General features: G+C 36.9%; 1 protein-coding gene across 1 annotated transcript in view; it reads left to right on the top strand.

The window, feature by feature from the left end:
* The window catches only part of LOC122755023 (dystonin-like), a 646,765-nt gene that overhangs the window by 394,509 nt on the left and 233,007 nt on the right, over positions 1 to 19,249 (top strand). Inside the window, 3 exon segments of the mRNA XM_044003425.1 lie at positions 11,600 to 11,712; positions 11,802 to 11,908; positions 15,267 to 15,386. Coding sequence (XP_043859360.1) covers positions 11,600 to 11,712; positions 11,802 to 11,908; positions 15,267 to 15,386 — 340 coding nt within the window.

The raw sequence follows: 19,249 nt of genomic DNA, 5'->3' as shown, positions 1-19,249 counted from the left end.
ATGGGCTTCTCAGGTGAGTCATTTTGCAATCATGCCATTTTCCTGGCCTCTCTCCTGCAGTGCCTGTATTGTCTTTATAGCCACAGTTCCTTCCTTTAACTCCCTGTCTTAGATCTCCAGATGGCTACTTGTGCAGAATCCTTTCTACATTCTGTAAAAATCCAGATAATTCAAACTAATGAGGGAGATGGAAAGGAAAGAGGGAGAAGTCTGAATGACTGAACATGGGAAATTACAGTTGTCCTAAACAAATGAGATTTTGTTAAAGTACACTCAGTCATTGCAACTAGGGTAACATAATGTTTCTGAGTACATATCCTGAGAAAATTCCATCTTCTGAATGAACTGACCTTCCCAGTGGCTGTTTTTGTTAGTGGTACCACCATTCTGCTGCTTGTCCAAGACAGAGTCATCTGTTTTCTATTTCAAATTAAAACTCCTCTGCCTTGTTCTTTAGCCCATCCATAACTTGATAAACCTTCTTAGTATAGAAAAGCCTATCTTCTGATATAGTAAAAAGGGCACAGGGTATTGAATCAGAAAATGTAGATTTAAACCCTAGTTCTTCCACTTAGTACTTGTGTGACCTCTGGGCTTCAGTTTCATCATTATAAAATGATGGGATTGCACTGGATAATTTTAAAATTTCCTTGGATTCTGAGTGAATCCCACTATTTTATGAAGAGCCCAGACCATCCTGGTGGTATAGTGGGTAGAGCACTGGTCTCAGAGTCAGGAAAACCTGAGTTCAGATTCAGCCTTAGACATTTACTAGCTATGTGACCTATGGCACATAACTTAATTTCTGTTTGCCTCAATTTCCTCAATTGTAAAATGGGGATAATAATACCAATTCCCTCACAGGGTTGTTGTGAAGATCAAATGAGATAATATTTGAAAAAAAATTATCTCAGTGCCTGGCACATAGTAGATGCTATATAAAAATGCTTATTACTTTTCCCTTCCTCTTCTCCTTCCCCTTCCCCTACTCTTTTCCATCCCTGTGTTAAGTTCCCCAACTCTATTTACTAGTGACTCAGAATTTTTCCATACCATGTCCCATCCAAGATCCTTTTCCCTTCACCCTCCCAATCCTTCTCCTCTTTTCCTTTTACCTTTTATATATGCCATTTTCCTCCATTAGCATATAAACTCCTGGGGTCTTTTTTGGAGGAAGGAAGGAGAACTCTGTATTCTCAGTGTTTAGTTACTTATGCCTGGAACATAGCATTTAAATGCTTTATCTGTTTATCCATTTCTTCTAGATCAAAATCTATGATCTATGCATCGTTGATTCTAGATAGTCCAAGCTTCAGTTTTATTCTGTATATCAGTCAATCAATAAGAATTTATTGAGTACTCATTATATGTAAGATACTGTGCTAGGTGCTGGAGAAACAATGTCAAAAAGGAAACACTCCCTTGCTCTCAAGGAGCTTATATTCTATAGGGGAGAAGATAATAGGTCTATAAGTCATGTTGACTCTTGCTATTGCTTTTATTCATGCTCTTTTCCTGATGTCCTAAATTTCTCCACTCTACTCAAATAACTCATCAATTTTTTGGATTTGTATTTTTCTATGCTTATTTCGATGGTACCTGGCTTGTTGTTTGATTCTCCCCCCTCCCCCCATGGTATTGAGTGTTTAATCTGTTAAAGATTATTTCTATATTTGTAAAAAAATGAGAAAATGGATTTTTAAAAAATAACAGTAAATTACAAGAAAGAAGATTTGAGGTGTTTCAGATATCTCACTGTATTAAAATGTTTTTTCTTTAATTCTGATAATCTAAATGTCATATTACTTCTAATTTATTCAGTTGTTGCCAATTATTGAAATCCTTTAAGTTTGTGTTTCTTAGTGTATATAAAGTGAATCACATAAGAACTTTTCGTAGCTCAGACCAACTTCTGGATCCTTAGTTTTGGTTTCTTTCTTAATTTGTATTAAGAAAAGTATGCATCTCATTATCAGCAATAGCAGGAACTGCATCGATGTCATCTCCTTTTCATATGGCCATCAGCTGTCAACTTTGAGAAGAATTATACATCATGAATTATTAGACAGTTCCATCATATAAGTACTTGGTTCTCTTTCTACCCATTTGTCCTTTCCTTCTCAGTTTCCTTTGTACCACCTGTCCTGAAAACCCACTTTCCTTGAATATAGTAGCAACAGCAATGCTTATTGACCATTTTTATAGTGCCTTAATGTTTACAAAGGTAGCTAGGTGGCAAAGTAGATAATAGTGCCAGGCCTGGAGTCACATTGACTCATCTTTGTAAGTTCAAATCTAGCCTCAGACACTTAGTAACTGTGTGATTCTGGGCTAGTCACATAACTCTGTTTGCCCCAGTATCCTCATCTGTAAAATGATCTGGAGGGGGAAATAGTAAACCAGTATCTTTGCCGAGAAAACCTCAAATGGGGTCACAAATAGTTGAAAATGACTGAACAACAGTGATTACAAAACACTTTAGACATCTCATTTGACCCTAACATCCCTATGAGTTAGATCTTCTAGGTATTATCATTTGCATTTTATAAATAATGAAACTGAACCTCAGTGAAGATTAATGATGAGTCTAAAGGTAGCAAAGGTGGCATATATCAGAAGCAGGATTTGAAATTTTCTCTTCCAGACTCCATGGCATTCCTCTGTTCCTCCCCACAACTCCCTAAATAAATGAAGCAGAGCAGACTTGGAGTCAGAAAGACCTGATGCCCACATAGTAGCTTTGTGATCATTGGCAGGTTACTTAACATCTTAGTGCTTCAGCCAGTTCTCTAAGTCTATTAAGTTATAGATGAATTACCAATTATCATGGATGGAAGACGTTTCCATATCAGCTCAGTCCTTACACTGATGAAATCATCTTCATCAAAGCAAGGAAATGTCAACATGAACGATTAGGAAAAATAAAGAATTCTTCTCTAATTACAGGTAATAAGAGAGCCAAAACCTCCTTTTTGAGGAAGATGGTCAGATGAGGTGTATCTTCATTATTTTCCAGGTTATACTTATGATTTTCTGGACTTTTTCTCCCATGCTAAAGAAACGTATTCCCTCTGTAAATTCACTTTACCACTGGATTAGTACCATCCATCCATCTTCTGATTAGCTGGTTCTTCCCTGAACCTCCATTTTAAGGAAGGTGCCCAGACCAGCTGTTTTCTCCAGTGCCCTCCTCTCCTTTTCAACTTCCTTTTATGTGGTATCTTCCTCTAGTAGAATCTAAGCTCCTTCAGGGCATGGACTATATTTCTTTCTGCTTGAATTTGTATTCCCAGAATTTAGCACATTACCTTGCACAGTGCTTAATCAGTGCCTTTTGACTTGTTAAGTTGCTGTGATGACACTGTTAGCCAGTTGTCTCTGGGGAAGTGAGAGGAATTAGGTTTATAGCTTAGTTTGTGTATAGAATGGTCCCACCAAGTTCCAAGTCCAAATCCTGTTTTGGGTTCTGGTCCCATGCACCCTGGCTTCTCAGAGCTTCCCTGCTGGGCTACAGCAACATCCAGCTTGGAATACTGCCTCCCGGGTAGTTATGGCTTGAGTACCTACTTCCAAGGGACTTGACCATCTGTGCCTAGAACCAAAAAAGTCAAATGAGACAGATCAAAATTTCAAGCCCTATTCTTATTATCATAGCATCCAAGGAGATTACGTGAGTGTGTGTGCGTGTGCGTGTGCATTTGCGTTTGCGTGTGTGTGTGTGTGTGTGTGTGTGTGTGTCTGTCTGTCTGTCTCTGTCTCTGTGTGGAAATGATACTCCTCCCATGCCCAGCTCAGTGAATGGTGCCCATGCTTTGGGTAACCTTCACCCATTTGGATGCTGATGGAAAGAGAGAGAGAGAGAATGAATGAGAATACGTGTATCTCAGTCTGGTCTATTCTGGCTACACAGCTATTGGAAAGAGGATTATACCCCTCCACATGGGTAGGAGGAGGGGAATATCTTCTCCCAGAAGCATGTCTGCCATATTCTGCATGGGCACCTTCATCTGAGTCAAATTCAGGTAGCATAAGTGTGTGTTTATTCTTACATGTTTTTAATGATGATAACTAAAACTCTTAGACAAAAATCTCCCCCAAATTTTAATTGCTAACCTCTGTGCAAAGTTGTTAATATAAACTAACAAATTGAATTATCTTCCATTATCTGGGATCTGGTTTATGGACCTTGGGATCAGGGGTATTTCCATGATCTCTTCCTTTTTTTCAATTCCCACTCTTAAATTTCTAGGGCAAGATTTGGTTATCATCAATCTTGGTGTCTATCTTTGTATCTATAATCTTCTAGCTAATACTTCTTCTTTCACCATTTAATCTTGTTCCAAAGGATATTGAAAAAAATCCTGTTCCTTTCTAGGCATTTTGACCATGTTGAAAACCTTCCACTGGTTCCCTACCATAACCTGGAGTCTAGGGAACAGATAGGCTAAGTCTGGCAAAATGCAGGTTATTGTAAGTCTGTGGAATTTCTTGGAGTTGGCAGAAGGTAGAAGTGATCAGCTTAACCATTGGAGAGCTTGCTGATTAAAACTATAGGGTACTAGCAAGACACGCTTATAAATGCCAAGAAATCTAGCTCTTTATTCTTCTCCACACACTTGTTGATTCAATTTCACTAATATATCCATTATTCCTCACACATGCTACTCCAATTTTCAAAGCTGTGCCTTTCTACTGGTGGCACCTCCTTTCCCCTCCCCTCCCCTCCCCAGCTTGGAATATTCTTCCTCCTTATCTCTTTCTCTTAGCTTTCTTGGAGTTTTTCCAAACTCAGCTCAGTACTTACTGAATTACTTACCTACTCCTTAAGTACCATCTTCATCTTCTTACTGAACTTACTATCTATTATGTATATTTCTTGAATATACTTAGTTTTTTTAAAATTTGTTTTCTCCCCCTTAGAGTGTATTAGTACAGTGCCTAGTACCTAGGTAAGGACTAAATAACTGCTTTTGCTAGACTGTCTATCCAGAACTCCTTGAACATCTGAAGCATCGATCTTGGTCAGGCCTAGTTAGATATGAGCTAGGAAGAAGGCTGATCACTGATTCAACCAAAACAAATGGGAGCAAAACTAATTGATCAGGGGCTCAAATCAGCACCATGGCCCAAACGGGGAGAAGCAAAATGGTAGAAGTAAATTGCCTCCTAAAAGGCTTCTGTGGATATGTGTAGGGGTGACCCTTTTGTCTAGTTGGGACAATGTAGCTGTCACATTCTTGTTTGAATATAAACTCTACCATTTAGTACCTTGGATATCTTGGGTAACAACTTCTCTAGGTATCAGTTGCCTCAGTTATAAGATAAAGGGGTTGGAGTAGATGTAAAAATAATAATAATTAATAATAATTTTCAAAGTGCTATACATATGTTTATTCATATATGATCCTCACAACAACCCTATGAGGTAGGTGCTATTATTTTCCCCATTTTACAGATGAGGAAATTAAGGCTGAAAAAGGTTAAATGACTTGCCCAGATCACACAGCTAGTAAATTGGGAATGAGAAGACTTGTGTTTAAAGCTTAGCTCTGTGTGATTTTTAGTGAGTCACTTATTTGCTCTTTCTGGACCTTAGTTTCCTTATCTATAAAATGATAAGTTTTGACCAGCTGATTTTTAGTGTCCTTTCCATTTCTAAATCTATGACCTATGTGTTTTATAAAGGCCTGTATAGCTTTGGTTCAGCCTAAATGAAGAGCATAGCTCCTTTCTTTCATTGGTTCATTCATTACATATTCCCCCCCCCAAATCCTATGTAATTTTCTAGTATATTCCTGATTTCTAATAATCTGTGATCTAATATATTTAGTGAAATATTTGTGCACTGGGAAGCTGAGTACTTCATTTGGGTGTGGTTATGCCACGAGCATCTCCTTTGGAAAAGGAATGTTCAGCCAAATTTGTCTGTGTGAGAGTTTGGGTTGTTTGTGTATGGCTTTCAAGGGCGGACATCCAGCTTCATCAAAAGCCTGACAAGTCTCCTAATTTTCTTTAATATTTGTAGTCAGTAAACTGTTGGGGTTTTATAACTTTATAACTTTTATCGAATCCTTGTCCAGCTTCATCAAAAGCCTGACAAGTCTCCTAATTTTCTTTAATATTTGTAGTCAGTAAACTGTTGGGGTTTTATAACTTTATAACTTTTATTGAATCCTTGTCATGATACTGAATTGAAAACTTGAAGTAGAATGTGACTGTCCTTTCTCTTTTTGTACTAAAACATCAGTGAAAGTTTCTTAGATTTTGTTTATGAAGTACACTTTTTTTTAAAATTTATTTTATTTTGGTGGGGCAATGAGGGTTAAGTGACTTTCCCAGGGTCACACAGCTGGTAAGTGTCAAGTGTCTGAAGCTGGATTTGAACTCAGGTCCTCCTGAATCCTGGGCTAGTGCTTTATCCACTGTGCCATCTAGCTGCCCCTATAAAGTACACATTTAAACCATCTTTAGACGACATGCAACGTAACTACTCAAATAAGAAAATGTACATTCAGCACTTGGCATATGTTAGAGCTGTATAAATGATAGTCCTTTTTGTTGTTATGGTGGAGGTGGTGGTTATTACTCTTAAACTGAAGGTAGGAAATTTAAGTTTGCAGAAGAGAGTAAAGCTATGCCATCTATGGAAACGATGAGAGAAACCAATTACTATAAAACCTGGGTGAGCCAGAGATGAGGTTTCTGGCAACTTCAGATGTTTAGAACTATTCGTGGTAGAAAGTCAAACAAAGAGGGGGCAGCTAGCCTGCACAGTGGATAAAGCACCGGCCTTGGATTCAGGAGTACCTGAGTTCAAATCCAGCCTCAGACAATTGACACTAGCTGTGTGCCTCTGGGCAAGTCACTTAACCACCATTGCCCCACAAAAAAAAAAAGAAAAGAAAAAAAAGAAAATATCTTTGCCAGCAAAGATGCCATGAGAATCCAGAAATCCAAGTGCAAAAGACTACATTTGATTTACTCTGATTGGTAGGTTTGTTGATTAGAACAGATGCTTTCATGTGGCCCAACAGTGTCTATAAAAGACCAGCTACTTTCTGCAAAAGACAAGAATTAAAAAAAGAGACAGGAGACATAAGAAGGAAGAGAGAACAACAGTGGAGAGAGGTGGAAGGGAGAGGCAAAGACAAGAAGTGGTGGCCGTTATGATGTTAGCAGAAGTGTAAGAGTTTAAAAGCCCTAGGCTGTCTGTTGAGCAGCAAACAGCTGAGGTCAGCAGTGAAGTCAGAGGAGAGGAGAGCCCTACAGGCAGTTACACAGGTGGGAACAGTGGAACAGCCTATCCCTTGAAGACAGGCATTTTTATTACGTATCAGCTTGTATACATGGTTGCGGGTAGGAATGGGATAAGGGTTGGAAAATCCAGCCTGTGAGTTTCACTCTTCCCTTAAAATTTAGTAGTCATAAGGGCATCCATCTGTCACACTGAAGGCACATCAGTCATTATAGAAAATGAATCTAGGGGCAGCTAGGTAGCGCAGTGAATAGAGCACTGGCCCTGGAGTCAGGAGTACCTGAGTTCAAATGTGGCTTCAGACATTTAACACTTAACTAGCTGTGTGACCCTGGGCAAGTCACTTAACCCCAATCGCCTCACTAAAAAAAAAAAAAAAAAAGAAAAGAAAATGAGTCTAACCTACTTTTCCAGATCTATTTCATGTCATATTTCTTTACAAACATTCTATTCCGGCAAGAATGGGATATAAAACTTAACCCAAATTAATTCTTACGTTATCTCTGTGATAGTCTTTTTTCTTTTCTACTTTTTTAATGACTCAATTTTCATATTTAGTTTTTATCATTTGTGAATAATCTTTTGGCTTTACAAAGCACTGGCAAAAATACTATATTTTTATTTATGAAATTTTTGTACGTATAGCTTTTCTCAAAGCTCAACAGACCATTCTCTTTGGTTTCTTTTGGTTGTTTTAAATTAATTTAAAAAATTAACAAGCATTTATTTTCTCTTTGTCCTTCATTTAACCCACTCCCAATTGAGAAAGAAAAAGAAAACTTTTGAAACAAATATGCAGAGTGAATATTTCAAGTAAAACAAATTCTTCCCACACTGACTATGTCCAAAAATATGTCTTATTCTGCATATTGATTTCATCACTTCTCTGTCAGGCAGTGAATAGTATTCTCTATCATGGATCCTCTGGAATCGTGGTTAGTCATATTATTGATTAGAGTTAAGTCTTCAAAGTTGTTCATTTTTATATTCCTTTCCTGTTCCTTAGTTGTCACTTCCCTTATTCCCCTTCTCAGTTAGTGTTTTTCCCCTCCCTAAATTGCTTTGTATTGAAAGAGACAACTCTGGTCTATTTTGATGTCATAGGACCATAGTTTCATAGATTTTGAGGTGTAAGAGACCTTAGGGATTATCTAGTATGATGTTTTTGTACTAGATACAAAATCCCATTTTATAGATGAGAAAGCCAAGGCCCAGAAAGAGAAGGCAATTTCCCAAAGTTACACAATTGGCACATAGCAGGGATGTGTCAATTCTTAACTCCAGTGATTATTCTTCCCAGAGGATTTCTGAGTCCCTAGCTCTGCCACTTACTACCAGTGTGACCTTGGCCAAGCCAACTTCCCCCTGATGAGCCCTAGTTCTGTTTCTCCTTCACCACCACCCCTGCCCCTTTAAATGAGGAGACTGGACTAGATATCATTCAAGGTTTCTTCCAGCTCTAAGATGTTATGATTCTATCTCACTGGGTCCAAGTAAAAGAAAGATCAGCTGACTAATCATGGCTCCAATGCATGTTGAAAATCAATGGAGAGGTAGGAAAGAAAAGTATTTTGGAAAGTTTGTGTTGCTGGTTTTTTTCATACTTTGAGAATCCCTTCCCACCCCAGCCTCAGTTTTCCAAGTTTGTAATTTTTCCATATTGCCCAGGATCCTTTAAAAGAATAAATAAAAGTAACAAAGATAAAAAACAGATTCTATTTGGGTGATGTAAAATATTGTTTATTTTGTTATATTAAAATGTGTCATATTCTAGTTTTGATTTATGGCAAATGAGATATAAATTGCGTTTGTGCTAAAAATCATGGTGTCATTTGGAAGAAAGTTTTTCCCTCTTTCCTTAGTTGAAAATTTTATTCTTCAATGACTTTATTCATTGTTGCTGCGATTACTCAGTGTTTGCTTTTCTTTGGTAATGGCAGGGTTTATATAACAACTTGCCCTTTCTTGTTCAAAAAGTTGGCAGTCTGAGTATTTCTGGTCCGTATTTCACCAGAAAGAGTGGATTTTTATGGAAACAATACTGCATTTTACAAAAAGAGCTTTAAATATTTGTTCCTGTCTAGATTATGACACAGACTTGGTTAGGTATCTACAGTATAATCTTTTTTTTGGAAGACAAGGAGGTTCTATTAATGCACGCAGGGAAAGGGTTGAAGGGGCTGGTAGGATAGGACAAATCCTCCCACCTCTTTCAGACACCCCAGAGCATATGGGCAAAGTCTGTTGGTGGGTTTTTAAATGGGGGATTGGGAGGCAGCTGGCTCTCCTTGCCCCTTCCTCAGGTGAGCAGTTCTGCAATATAATCTCGATGTAGGCCTCTTCTCTATAGTCAGTTTTACAATTATGTGAAATATTAAGTGATGTTTTGAAGGCTACTTAGTTTGATGTGGGAAATTACTTTTTTCAGTGGAATCATCAGTTGAAGGGCACAAGATTGGTCAAATTTTTCTCACTCCTTATGGTGATATTTTGAAAACTTGTGAGATAAGTAGAACAAACATTATTGGCATTTTGCAGTTTGGGAATCCAAGGTTCAGAGAGAGTGCTTGCAAGTAAAACCATAATTAGGGCATATAAATAGGGTGATCAGGACTTTTCCTTAGGGTGACAGATTTAGAGGGTATTGATAGCATTTGCAGTCATTCAGTAGTTTAGAAGAAACAAAATTTAGCACCTAGTTAGAAGGATTATTTAATTTAAAAAGGAATGGTGGGGGCAGCTAGGTGGTACAGTGGATAAAGCACTGGCCCTGGATTCAGGAGTACCTGAGTTCAAATCCGGCCTCAGACACTTGACACTTACTAGCTGTGTGACCCTGGGCAAGTCTTAACCTCCATTGCCCACCAAAACAAAAAACAAAACAAAACAAAAAAAGGAATGGTGGACAATGTGATGGACTAGGGATAAATGCCCCCTTCCCTAAACAAGCAAAACCAAATTTTACACACACTTTATGTCCTTGGATGAGGAAGTTTGTGGACTTGCCTCAGGGGCAAACATTGATAGTTAAAGTTTTACCTAAATGGATTCATGATTCACACAGGTCTAGGGCACACTCTCCACCCCTCAAGTAAATATACTTTTTTCCACATTAAAAACTTTCTTTTTGACTGCTGCTGTATTAATCAGGAAGGTGCAAAATAACTTTAGGAAAAAAATCTTTCTACTATAGGGACTTATAATTGTATGGGGAATAAATAATCATGATGCAAAGTAGCATGTGCCAAAATGGGTTTCATAAGTAATAAGTTCTATCAAGTTCAGAGAAGAGTTGGAATGATGAGAGAAAGTTTCATAGAGCACAGGGAATTTAAGTGATGCATTTCAGGATGGGTAGGAATAGGACTGAGAAGAAGAATAGTTTTGGAGGGAAGAATAGCATCAGCAAAGACATACTAAAAGTTAGTACTAAGCTCTGTGTAGGGAAGAGAGTTCTGGCTGGAGTGGAGAGTTCAAATTGGAGATAATAATGGAAGATGATTTCTGATTGAGGAGTGTTCACCATGTCTACCACATCTGAGACTTACCACTTTGCACTCTGGCCTTACTTCTTCATCTTTGTTCTGGGAGCAGTAATTAAATCAAATTAACACCAACCATTCTTGGAAAGGGTATGTAAATCAGTTGTCCAGTGACTGCTCACCATCCATGTGACTTACCTGACCAAAAGACCTCTCGTTGGTCAACATTTCCCTATATAGGTTGTCTTCCTCTACTAAAATGTGAGCTCCTTGAGGGCAGGGGTCATCTTGCTTTTTGATTTGTACCCCCAGCACTTAGCACAATGCTTAGCATATAATAGGTTCTCAATAAATGCCTGTTGATTGGCTTAAAATAAGCACTTAAAATGTTTTTTTTTTAGTCATGTATAACTTTGGGTAAGCATTTGGCTATATTTTCATGGATCAGCTAAGTATGAAGATTTAAAATATTTTATTGATGGGAGCAGCTAGGTGGCACAGTGGATAAAGCACTGGCCCTGGATTCAGGAGGACCTGAGTTCAAATCCAGAAAATCTGGCTCAGACACTTGACATTTTTACTAGCTGTGTGACCTTGGGCAAGTCACTTAACTCTCATTGCCCGCCCCCCCAAATAAATAAATAAAATATTTTATTCAATCATATAAATACAAATGTCTGTGTTGTGCCTGTTCTCCATACTCTCCACAGACAAATGAAGTTACTTAAGAGAATGTAAATTCTGATTGGTTTTACAGAGTTAATTTTAATGGAAGTGTGTGTGCGCGCATGTGTGCGCGTGTGTATGTAATATAATCTGGAACAGAACATAATAAGCATAATGGTTTTTTTTCCCTTTCTAGGCCGGACCTGATAGACATGAATACCGTTGCTGTTCAAAGCAACCTTGCAAATTTAGAACATGCTTTTTATGTAGCAGAAAAAATTGGTGTCATAAGACTTCTTGACCCTGAAGGTGAGTGGTTGTTTTATCTCTACTATATCTTACCCATTATAGAAGTTTACTCCAACTTGGTGAAATAACCAATTCCTGTTGCCACTTAGATGTTGACGTCTCCTCACCTGATGAAAAGTCAGTGATAACATATGTGTCATCACTCTACGATGCATTTCCCAAGGTACCAGAAGGTGGCGAAGGCATCAGTGCTAATGTAAGTAGGAGAGTACATCAGCTTAATCAGTTTCGAGTTGATTTTTCTATGCTTCATCTTACTAGTTGACAAATGGCTAGATGAATGGGTTCCTTGCTAACTGGCAAAAGTTAAATAAAGATACTAATTTGTCATTTTAACTTAATGAGTCATTGCTTTAATTTGGAACATTAGCTAATTGCTTTTAGTTAAAATATTCAGATGCAAAATATAATTGATTAATATTATATAAATATCTTACTACTATTAAATTCATTCAGTAAGCATTTATTAAGCATCACTGTGTACAAGGCTCTGTGAATACAGAGACAGAAATGAAACAGTTCTTTCCCTTAAGGGGATTACATTTTATTGTGGGAGCCATCACATAGACAAATATATAAATATGAAATATATACCTATAGATATAAAGATAGCTGGACGGTAAATATGAAGCAAAATAATCTTGTTTCATGCAGTGCATGCTAATATTCTGTTACCTTTAAATTTGGAGATTTATATATGTATATAGATATACATATATGTGTGCACACACATGTGTTTCCCCTTCTTTTTTGGTTTGGACACAACATTTATTTAATCAGTTTAGAAACTCTATCCACCAATGCAGATTGGCAACTCCTCTATAATTTGTGATTTTAGAGTGTTACTTGGGACATAGAGAGAAGCTAGATGATTTGGCCTTTATCATATAGCTGGTATATGTAAGAGGCAGGATTTGAACTCAGGTCTACTTGACTAAGTCCATTACACTGTACTCTCTTATATTGTTGATTGTTTTCATTCATGCTGAAAGAGGACCAAAATGACATTGCTATGTTGGGGTCAAGGTACGGTGTGTCCTTCTGTAGCTGATCAGAGCAATATGAGTTCAAAAGCTCTACCACAGGTCAGGCACAAATAATCCATATGAACATCTGGAGGCGAGAAGTCTCTAAATTTTGACATCTCACATTTCTTTTACTCTACTGTAATTCTGCTTTGCTTATAAAGTACAGTTCCTTCTTTGATCCAGATACACCTTGCTGGGTAATCCTGTGCCAGTGTCTCCCATGTTTTTGTGCCATAGTTGACAGATTGTTTTCATGAGCTGATTTTGTTAAAAGTGATAATTAACCTTTATAGAGTACTATGTTCCAAGCACTGTGCTTAGTGCTTTACAGTTGTTATCTTACTTGATCCTCAGAGCAATCCTGGGGTTAGGTGCTATTATTATCTCTATTTTACAGATGAGGAAACTGAGTCAAGCAGAAGTTAAGTGACTTGCCCATGTTCACATAGCTAGTAGGTGTCTGATGTCCCATTTGAACTCAGATCTTCCCGACTCTAGATTCAGCATAGTATTCCCTATATGACCAGCTGCTCCTAATTTCTTTTGCAAACTTTTAGCTAGAATTAATGTGCCAGAAATATGGAACTTCACTGGTTTAATACTTAAAGATCTACATAACCTTTTTTTTTTTTTTTAGTGAGGCAATTGGGGTTAAGTGACTTGCCCAGGGTTACACAGCTAGTAAGTGTTAAGTGTCTGAGGCTGGATTTGAACTCAGGTACTCCTGACTCCGGGGCCGGTGCTCTATCCACTGCACCACCTACTACATAACCTTTTAAGTGATTTTTTTCAGCCTTTCCAGTGGTTGTTTCAAAAAATAACCATATAAGAGAAGAGGATACCATTTGCATGGCATGTTTTTAGCTAAGATCTTCTCTCTCAAACACAGAATCTTGCAGTCAATACAGAGATATGAATCCTCCCAACAAAATCTCTGTTATCCAGCCTTTTCTTGAAGCCCTCTAGTTGATTTTTTTCTTATAATTATGACTTAATGTGCCTCACTGAACCTTCTACCCATTGCTCCTGGGTACAAGTGAAACAAATCTTTTCCTTCTTACATGTGAGGGCCATTCAGATATTTTGGCACAGACATCATTTCCCCCTTCTACCAGGTTTTCTTTTCCTCAAGCTAATTTCATATCTTCATACAGCATGCACTTGAGGTCTCTCACCATTTTGGTAGCTCTTCTCTGGATGCATTCCCACCTGTCCATGTACTTTCTGAAATGTGCTGCCTAGAACTTAGTGTATTACTCCATATGTAATCTGACCAAAGTAGAGAACAATTGTAGTATAATCTTGTCCTGGACAAGAGAAGAAATACTTCTCTTAATTCAACCTGAGATCATGTTAGCATTCATGGCTGTCCCATTGTACCGTTGACTCATTAAGTTTTCAGTACATTGAAACCCCTAGATTTTTTTCAGATAAGCTCTTCTAATCATACTTCTACTAATTTGTACTTACAAAGTTTATTTTTAAGCACAATTATAAGACAAGATGCATATCCCAATTTAGTTTCATATTTTTAGATTCAAGCCAGGATTCTAGCCTGCAGCAAACTCTTTTTTAAATATGGATTCTCTCTCATTCTTTGTGTTAGCTATCTCTCCCAATTTTGTGTCACAAACATGCTATTTAAGATAGACATGAATACCATTGATTTTCAAAGCAAGCTTGCAAATTTAGAATCCAAGTCATTGATAAAATATTAAATAGGACAAGAACAAAAACATATCCTAGGAGTATTCCATTAGATTTCATCATTTGTGCTGAAATCGATCATTAATAACTAGTCTTTAGGTCCTGTCACTTCATCAGTTTTTAATTCCTCCACTTACACTTCCATGTTTCCCACATCTCAATCATCTTTTATTTGTGATAGCATGAAAGGATTTGTCTAATGCTTCACAAAAGCCTAGGTAAATTATATTTGGCTATGCTTTGTTCCATTGAGTTCCTGTTGCTCTAAGATAAAATATAAACATCTTTGACATTGAAAGCCCTTCATAATCTGGTTCCAGATTACCTTTCCAGGTTAATTGTGTGTTATTTCTTTTTACATACTTTACATTCCAGCCAAAGTGTGCCTCTCCACAATCTGTCCCCCATGGCTAGAATCCTTTGTCCGCCAAAGCTGGAATGAACATTCTCTTCACCTCTGACTTTTAGAATCCCTAGCTCCTTCCAGGACTCAGTTAGGATACCATCTCCTAAAAAAGGCCTTTCTGGAATCCCCCTGGTTGCAGAGTTCTCCTACTGTGAAACGACTTTGGACTTTGTATATTTTTGTATTTACTTCTCTGTATATGTACTTTTTTTTTTCTTTCTGGGAGAATGTAAGCTCTTTGAAGGACTGGGGTATTTTCATTTTTGTCTTCATATTCCTTCATGCCTAGTACAATTCTTGGCACAGTTTGTGCTTAATGTAAATGCTTATTAAGTAAAAGAATTAAATGCAGAATACTGATGCAAATTTGATTGTGTACATATTTCTTTTTAATGGTTTATGTTGTATTCTAGGATGTTGAAGTTAAGTGGATTGAATACCAGAATATGGTGAACTACCTCATCCAGTGGATCAGGCACCATGTTACCATAATGTCTGACAGAACATTTCCCAACAATCCTGTAGAACTAAAGGTCAGTGTCATAAGTGATTATACTTTTATCATTCAGTAGATAATATTTTTGAGCTTAGTTACATCTAGTTCATTGTTAGTTTTTGAAAATTATGATAATTTCATGGTTTGTAGAAGTTCAGGAAAAAGAAAAACTCAGGCAAGTTATTTTGAATCATTCCTAATGTAGGCCTGTCTGGAGGTCTAGGCTCAAGGGTTAATATGCAATACAACACCAGCAGACCATAAAATGTAATAAAGCTAATATTATTGGTAAGAGATATAGAAGAATCAATATAAAATGACACTGACTTAAATAAAACACTACCTCTATGTCTGCATGCATTCACTAGAGGGTAGCATGAGCTTAGTTCTGATAGGCTCCCCCCACCTTAAGTCTCTTATACTTTAACTGAAAAGAAGCCAAAAGGCCCCTTACCCCATTAATGGATCAGCCTTGTTAACTTGCTGTTGATGAAACCATCCACTCACAGATAAAGGGGAAGACAGGGTGGAGGGTGAAAAAAGGAAAAGGAGGAAGAAGCAGCTCTGACTCTACTTAACATTATTTTAGTGACAATGGGAAGCCCAGGTATAATCAATTGCATTCTGAAGATGAGAATGACTTTGTAGCTTTCTGAGTGACTTATTGTCCTTGGTATTTTATTAGTATGGTTGAAATTCTCAGAGTCCCATTTATGTGAAAGGTAATGGGAGTATGGAAAGCTATCATCAAATTCATATAGATATAATATGGAGTTTGAGGTGCTGGGCATACTAAGACTGAAGAGAAAAAAATGCCACCAACCGCAAAACTCCTCAAAAACAGTTCTTGCCCTCACATGATGCATTTTTGCTGGAGTTCATCATGCAATAGAATCTAATCATAAAACTTCTATCAAAAGAAAAGATTTTTGCTTAGAGGCTCTTGTTTTTATCAGGCTATATTTGTACATGTATGTGTAAACACGTATCTTCACACATATATGTGAGTGCATGTGTATATAGACACATATATCTCTATGTATATACACATATCCATCCATCCATCCATCTATATGTACATATATACACATGTAGTATGTGTGTGATTTTATTTCTAGTAAAATCTTGGCCACATGGTCTAGTGAACCATTTAGTAATTACTATCTTAATGTTTCTGTTGAGATTTCTTAAAGCAAAAGCAACATATAAATATAAGCAAAGTGAGAAAGAAAATCTTAGTTTCTTATGATTTATTGGTGGGCTATATAAGAGAATGCTATAACATTTTGTTTTTAAAATTTAATAATTTAGATAATTACTTGAAAGAACCAGTTTGATTTTTAGACTATATTTTTTTCATGGTCATAGAAAGACAACATAAATTCAGATAACTTGAGCTTGACGCCTGATAATTAACCAGTGTTCATGTATCCACATTGACCTTCTTTGATAGAGCTCTTGACCTTACTATGAGAAATGTGTTATTATATATGAAATGACTAGACACTTGTTGGTATGTTGCTTTATGCCTAAACTTATTTCACCTGTGGTTTTCTCTATCTGGAGTATGTTTCTTCCCTTTTTGTATATCATTCTACATTGCTTCATAAACTGCTCTCTATGAAGAAGGCATTCAGTAAATGCATATGGACAAGAGTTTAAGGCTGCTGAAAAGACATGATTCATATTTCACATTCAAACACAGTTTTCTCTATGTCCAGCTATTGCCTCCTGATTAATGTTAATCCATAGGTACCTGGAATAACTTTGAGTGAATACCGAGGTTGCTGATTAGGAAATGATGATGCATTTGGGAAGATAATACAGTTTTCGGTTACCTAGTGCTCTACAATTGTAAAGTATTTTATATAGGTAGTGCCACTGGATCCTTGTAGTGAGGTCTGTAGAAGGGCTGTTACTCCTTTATAGGTGAGAAAACTAAGACTTAGAAAAGCTTTAGTAACTTGGTCAGGATCACCAATAGTAGCAGAACCAGGACTCAAATCTTGGCCTTAAGAGTCCAAGTCTGGTGGCCTTTTTCAATACCAGGGTATCACTAGAATTGGCTCCTGTTCATGTTAAAGTTAATAAACATTTATTAAGTGCCTACTATGTACCAGGCACTTTGCTAAGCATGGGAGATATAAATATAAAAAGGGTAGGCCCTGCCCTTAAGGAGCTTAGAACTTTTTGGTGGTGAATAATACACACAAAATAAAGCTGAAAAGCAGTGAAGCAGAGGGGAGGGAGAGGGAGGGAAAGGAAGAGAAGTTCATTTGGCCTGGGATTACAGTTTAAATAGGTGGGAAATGAAAAGATGGTTATCCTTAAATGAATGTTTTGGAAGGAGTTCCCCACTCCACCCTCCATTCAGAGAGGTCCCAGGAAGAGAGGGTACTGATGAGAGGCAAGTACGATGACTGAAATGATATTGCAGGATGATATTATTATGATATTATGTCTACAAAATATAGAACACATCTACCAGATTTTTTTGCTTAGAATTTACCAGGTTGAATAAAAATTTGACATCCATGGAGATGGTATACTCATTTATCAATTTTCACTTATTTAAGCAAGGAGGATTTACTTTAATATAATTTTGAGGTTGAAGTCACTTAAAATATTAATAATTGCTTATTGTTAAATGACCTGAGTAAATGTATATAATTTTAGTTGAACAATTTCCTAGAGCAGTAAACTAGATAATAATTTAATTATATGATTGAAACTGCTATAATAACAATGAAACTCAATAGCTTCAGTTTCCTTTTCTCTCTGCTTTATTTTGCTTGGCCATCAGAACAATAAATTAAAATAAAATTTAGCTCCCATAGTTTTACAAGAAGCAAAAAATTATATTTTGCCAGAATGTATTATTGAGCTTAGAAAGTATATGATTATAATAGTTCATATATATATATATATATATATATATATATATCACCTAAAATTTAAAAACTACTTTATTAACCCCCTCCCAGATAGTAGGTAGTGAAAATAATTCATTTCCTTTGTAAACAAAGAAACTGAGGTCCAAAAAGGTGAAATGACTTACTGGCCATCACATGATGAGTTAAATAGACAAACTGGGGCTCAAACTGAGACTGACTAGATCCCATTGTATTTTTCTTCTTAGGAGGCAATTAGGGTTAAATGACTTGCCCAGGGTTATATATAGGCTAATAGGTGTCTGAGGCCAGAACCTGACTCCAAGGCTGGTGCTCTATCCACTGTACCCCATAGGGTATACTCCACACACAGCCCACCTCTGATTCCCATTGTTCTTGATGCAAAAACTATATCTGATTATTTTGTAAGGGAGCTGGGTGGCATAGTGGATAGAGTGCTGGTCCTGGAGACAGGAGGATCAGAGTTCAAATCTGGCCTTAGACACGTACTAGCTGTATGTCCCTGGACAAGTCACTTAACCCTGTTTACCTCAGTTTCCTCATCTATAAAATGAGATGGAGAAGGAAATGGCAAACCATTCCGTATCTTTGCCAAGAAATCCCCTAAAGGGATTACAAAGAGTCAGATATGACTAATTGCTCAAAATACAAAGCAATCAACCCTCTAATTTATTTTTCTCATATTTTTGCTAAATGCTATTTTTTTGCTCCATTAGTGACATAATTTATATGGTAAACCGTAATTGGTATAGTATAATTCCTTTAAAACATGATTCATTATTATGTGGATTTGAAACTAACAAAAGTGAAATTAATATGGTATATTATGCTTCCCCTGAATCTGATTATTAGCTTTGTAGTGCTGTGAAGAGCCTCCACTGATGTACATAAGACAGAGTAACTGGCAATTAAAGTGGTAAAATTAGAGAATAGTGAAAATAGATCTTCAAAATCTTGTTCCCACTATTCCCTTTTCTGTTTTATTTCA

Source organism: Dromiciops gliroides, chromosome 4 (assembly GCF_019393635.1).
Source record: "Dromiciops gliroides isolate mDroGli1 chromosome 4, mDroGli1.pri, whole genome shotgun sequence".
Lineage (NCBI taxonomy): Eukaryota > Metazoa > Chordata > Mammalia > Microbiotheria > Microbiotheriidae > Dromiciops > Dromiciops gliroides.
This window is presented reverse-complemented; position numbering and strand designations above follow the sequence as displayed.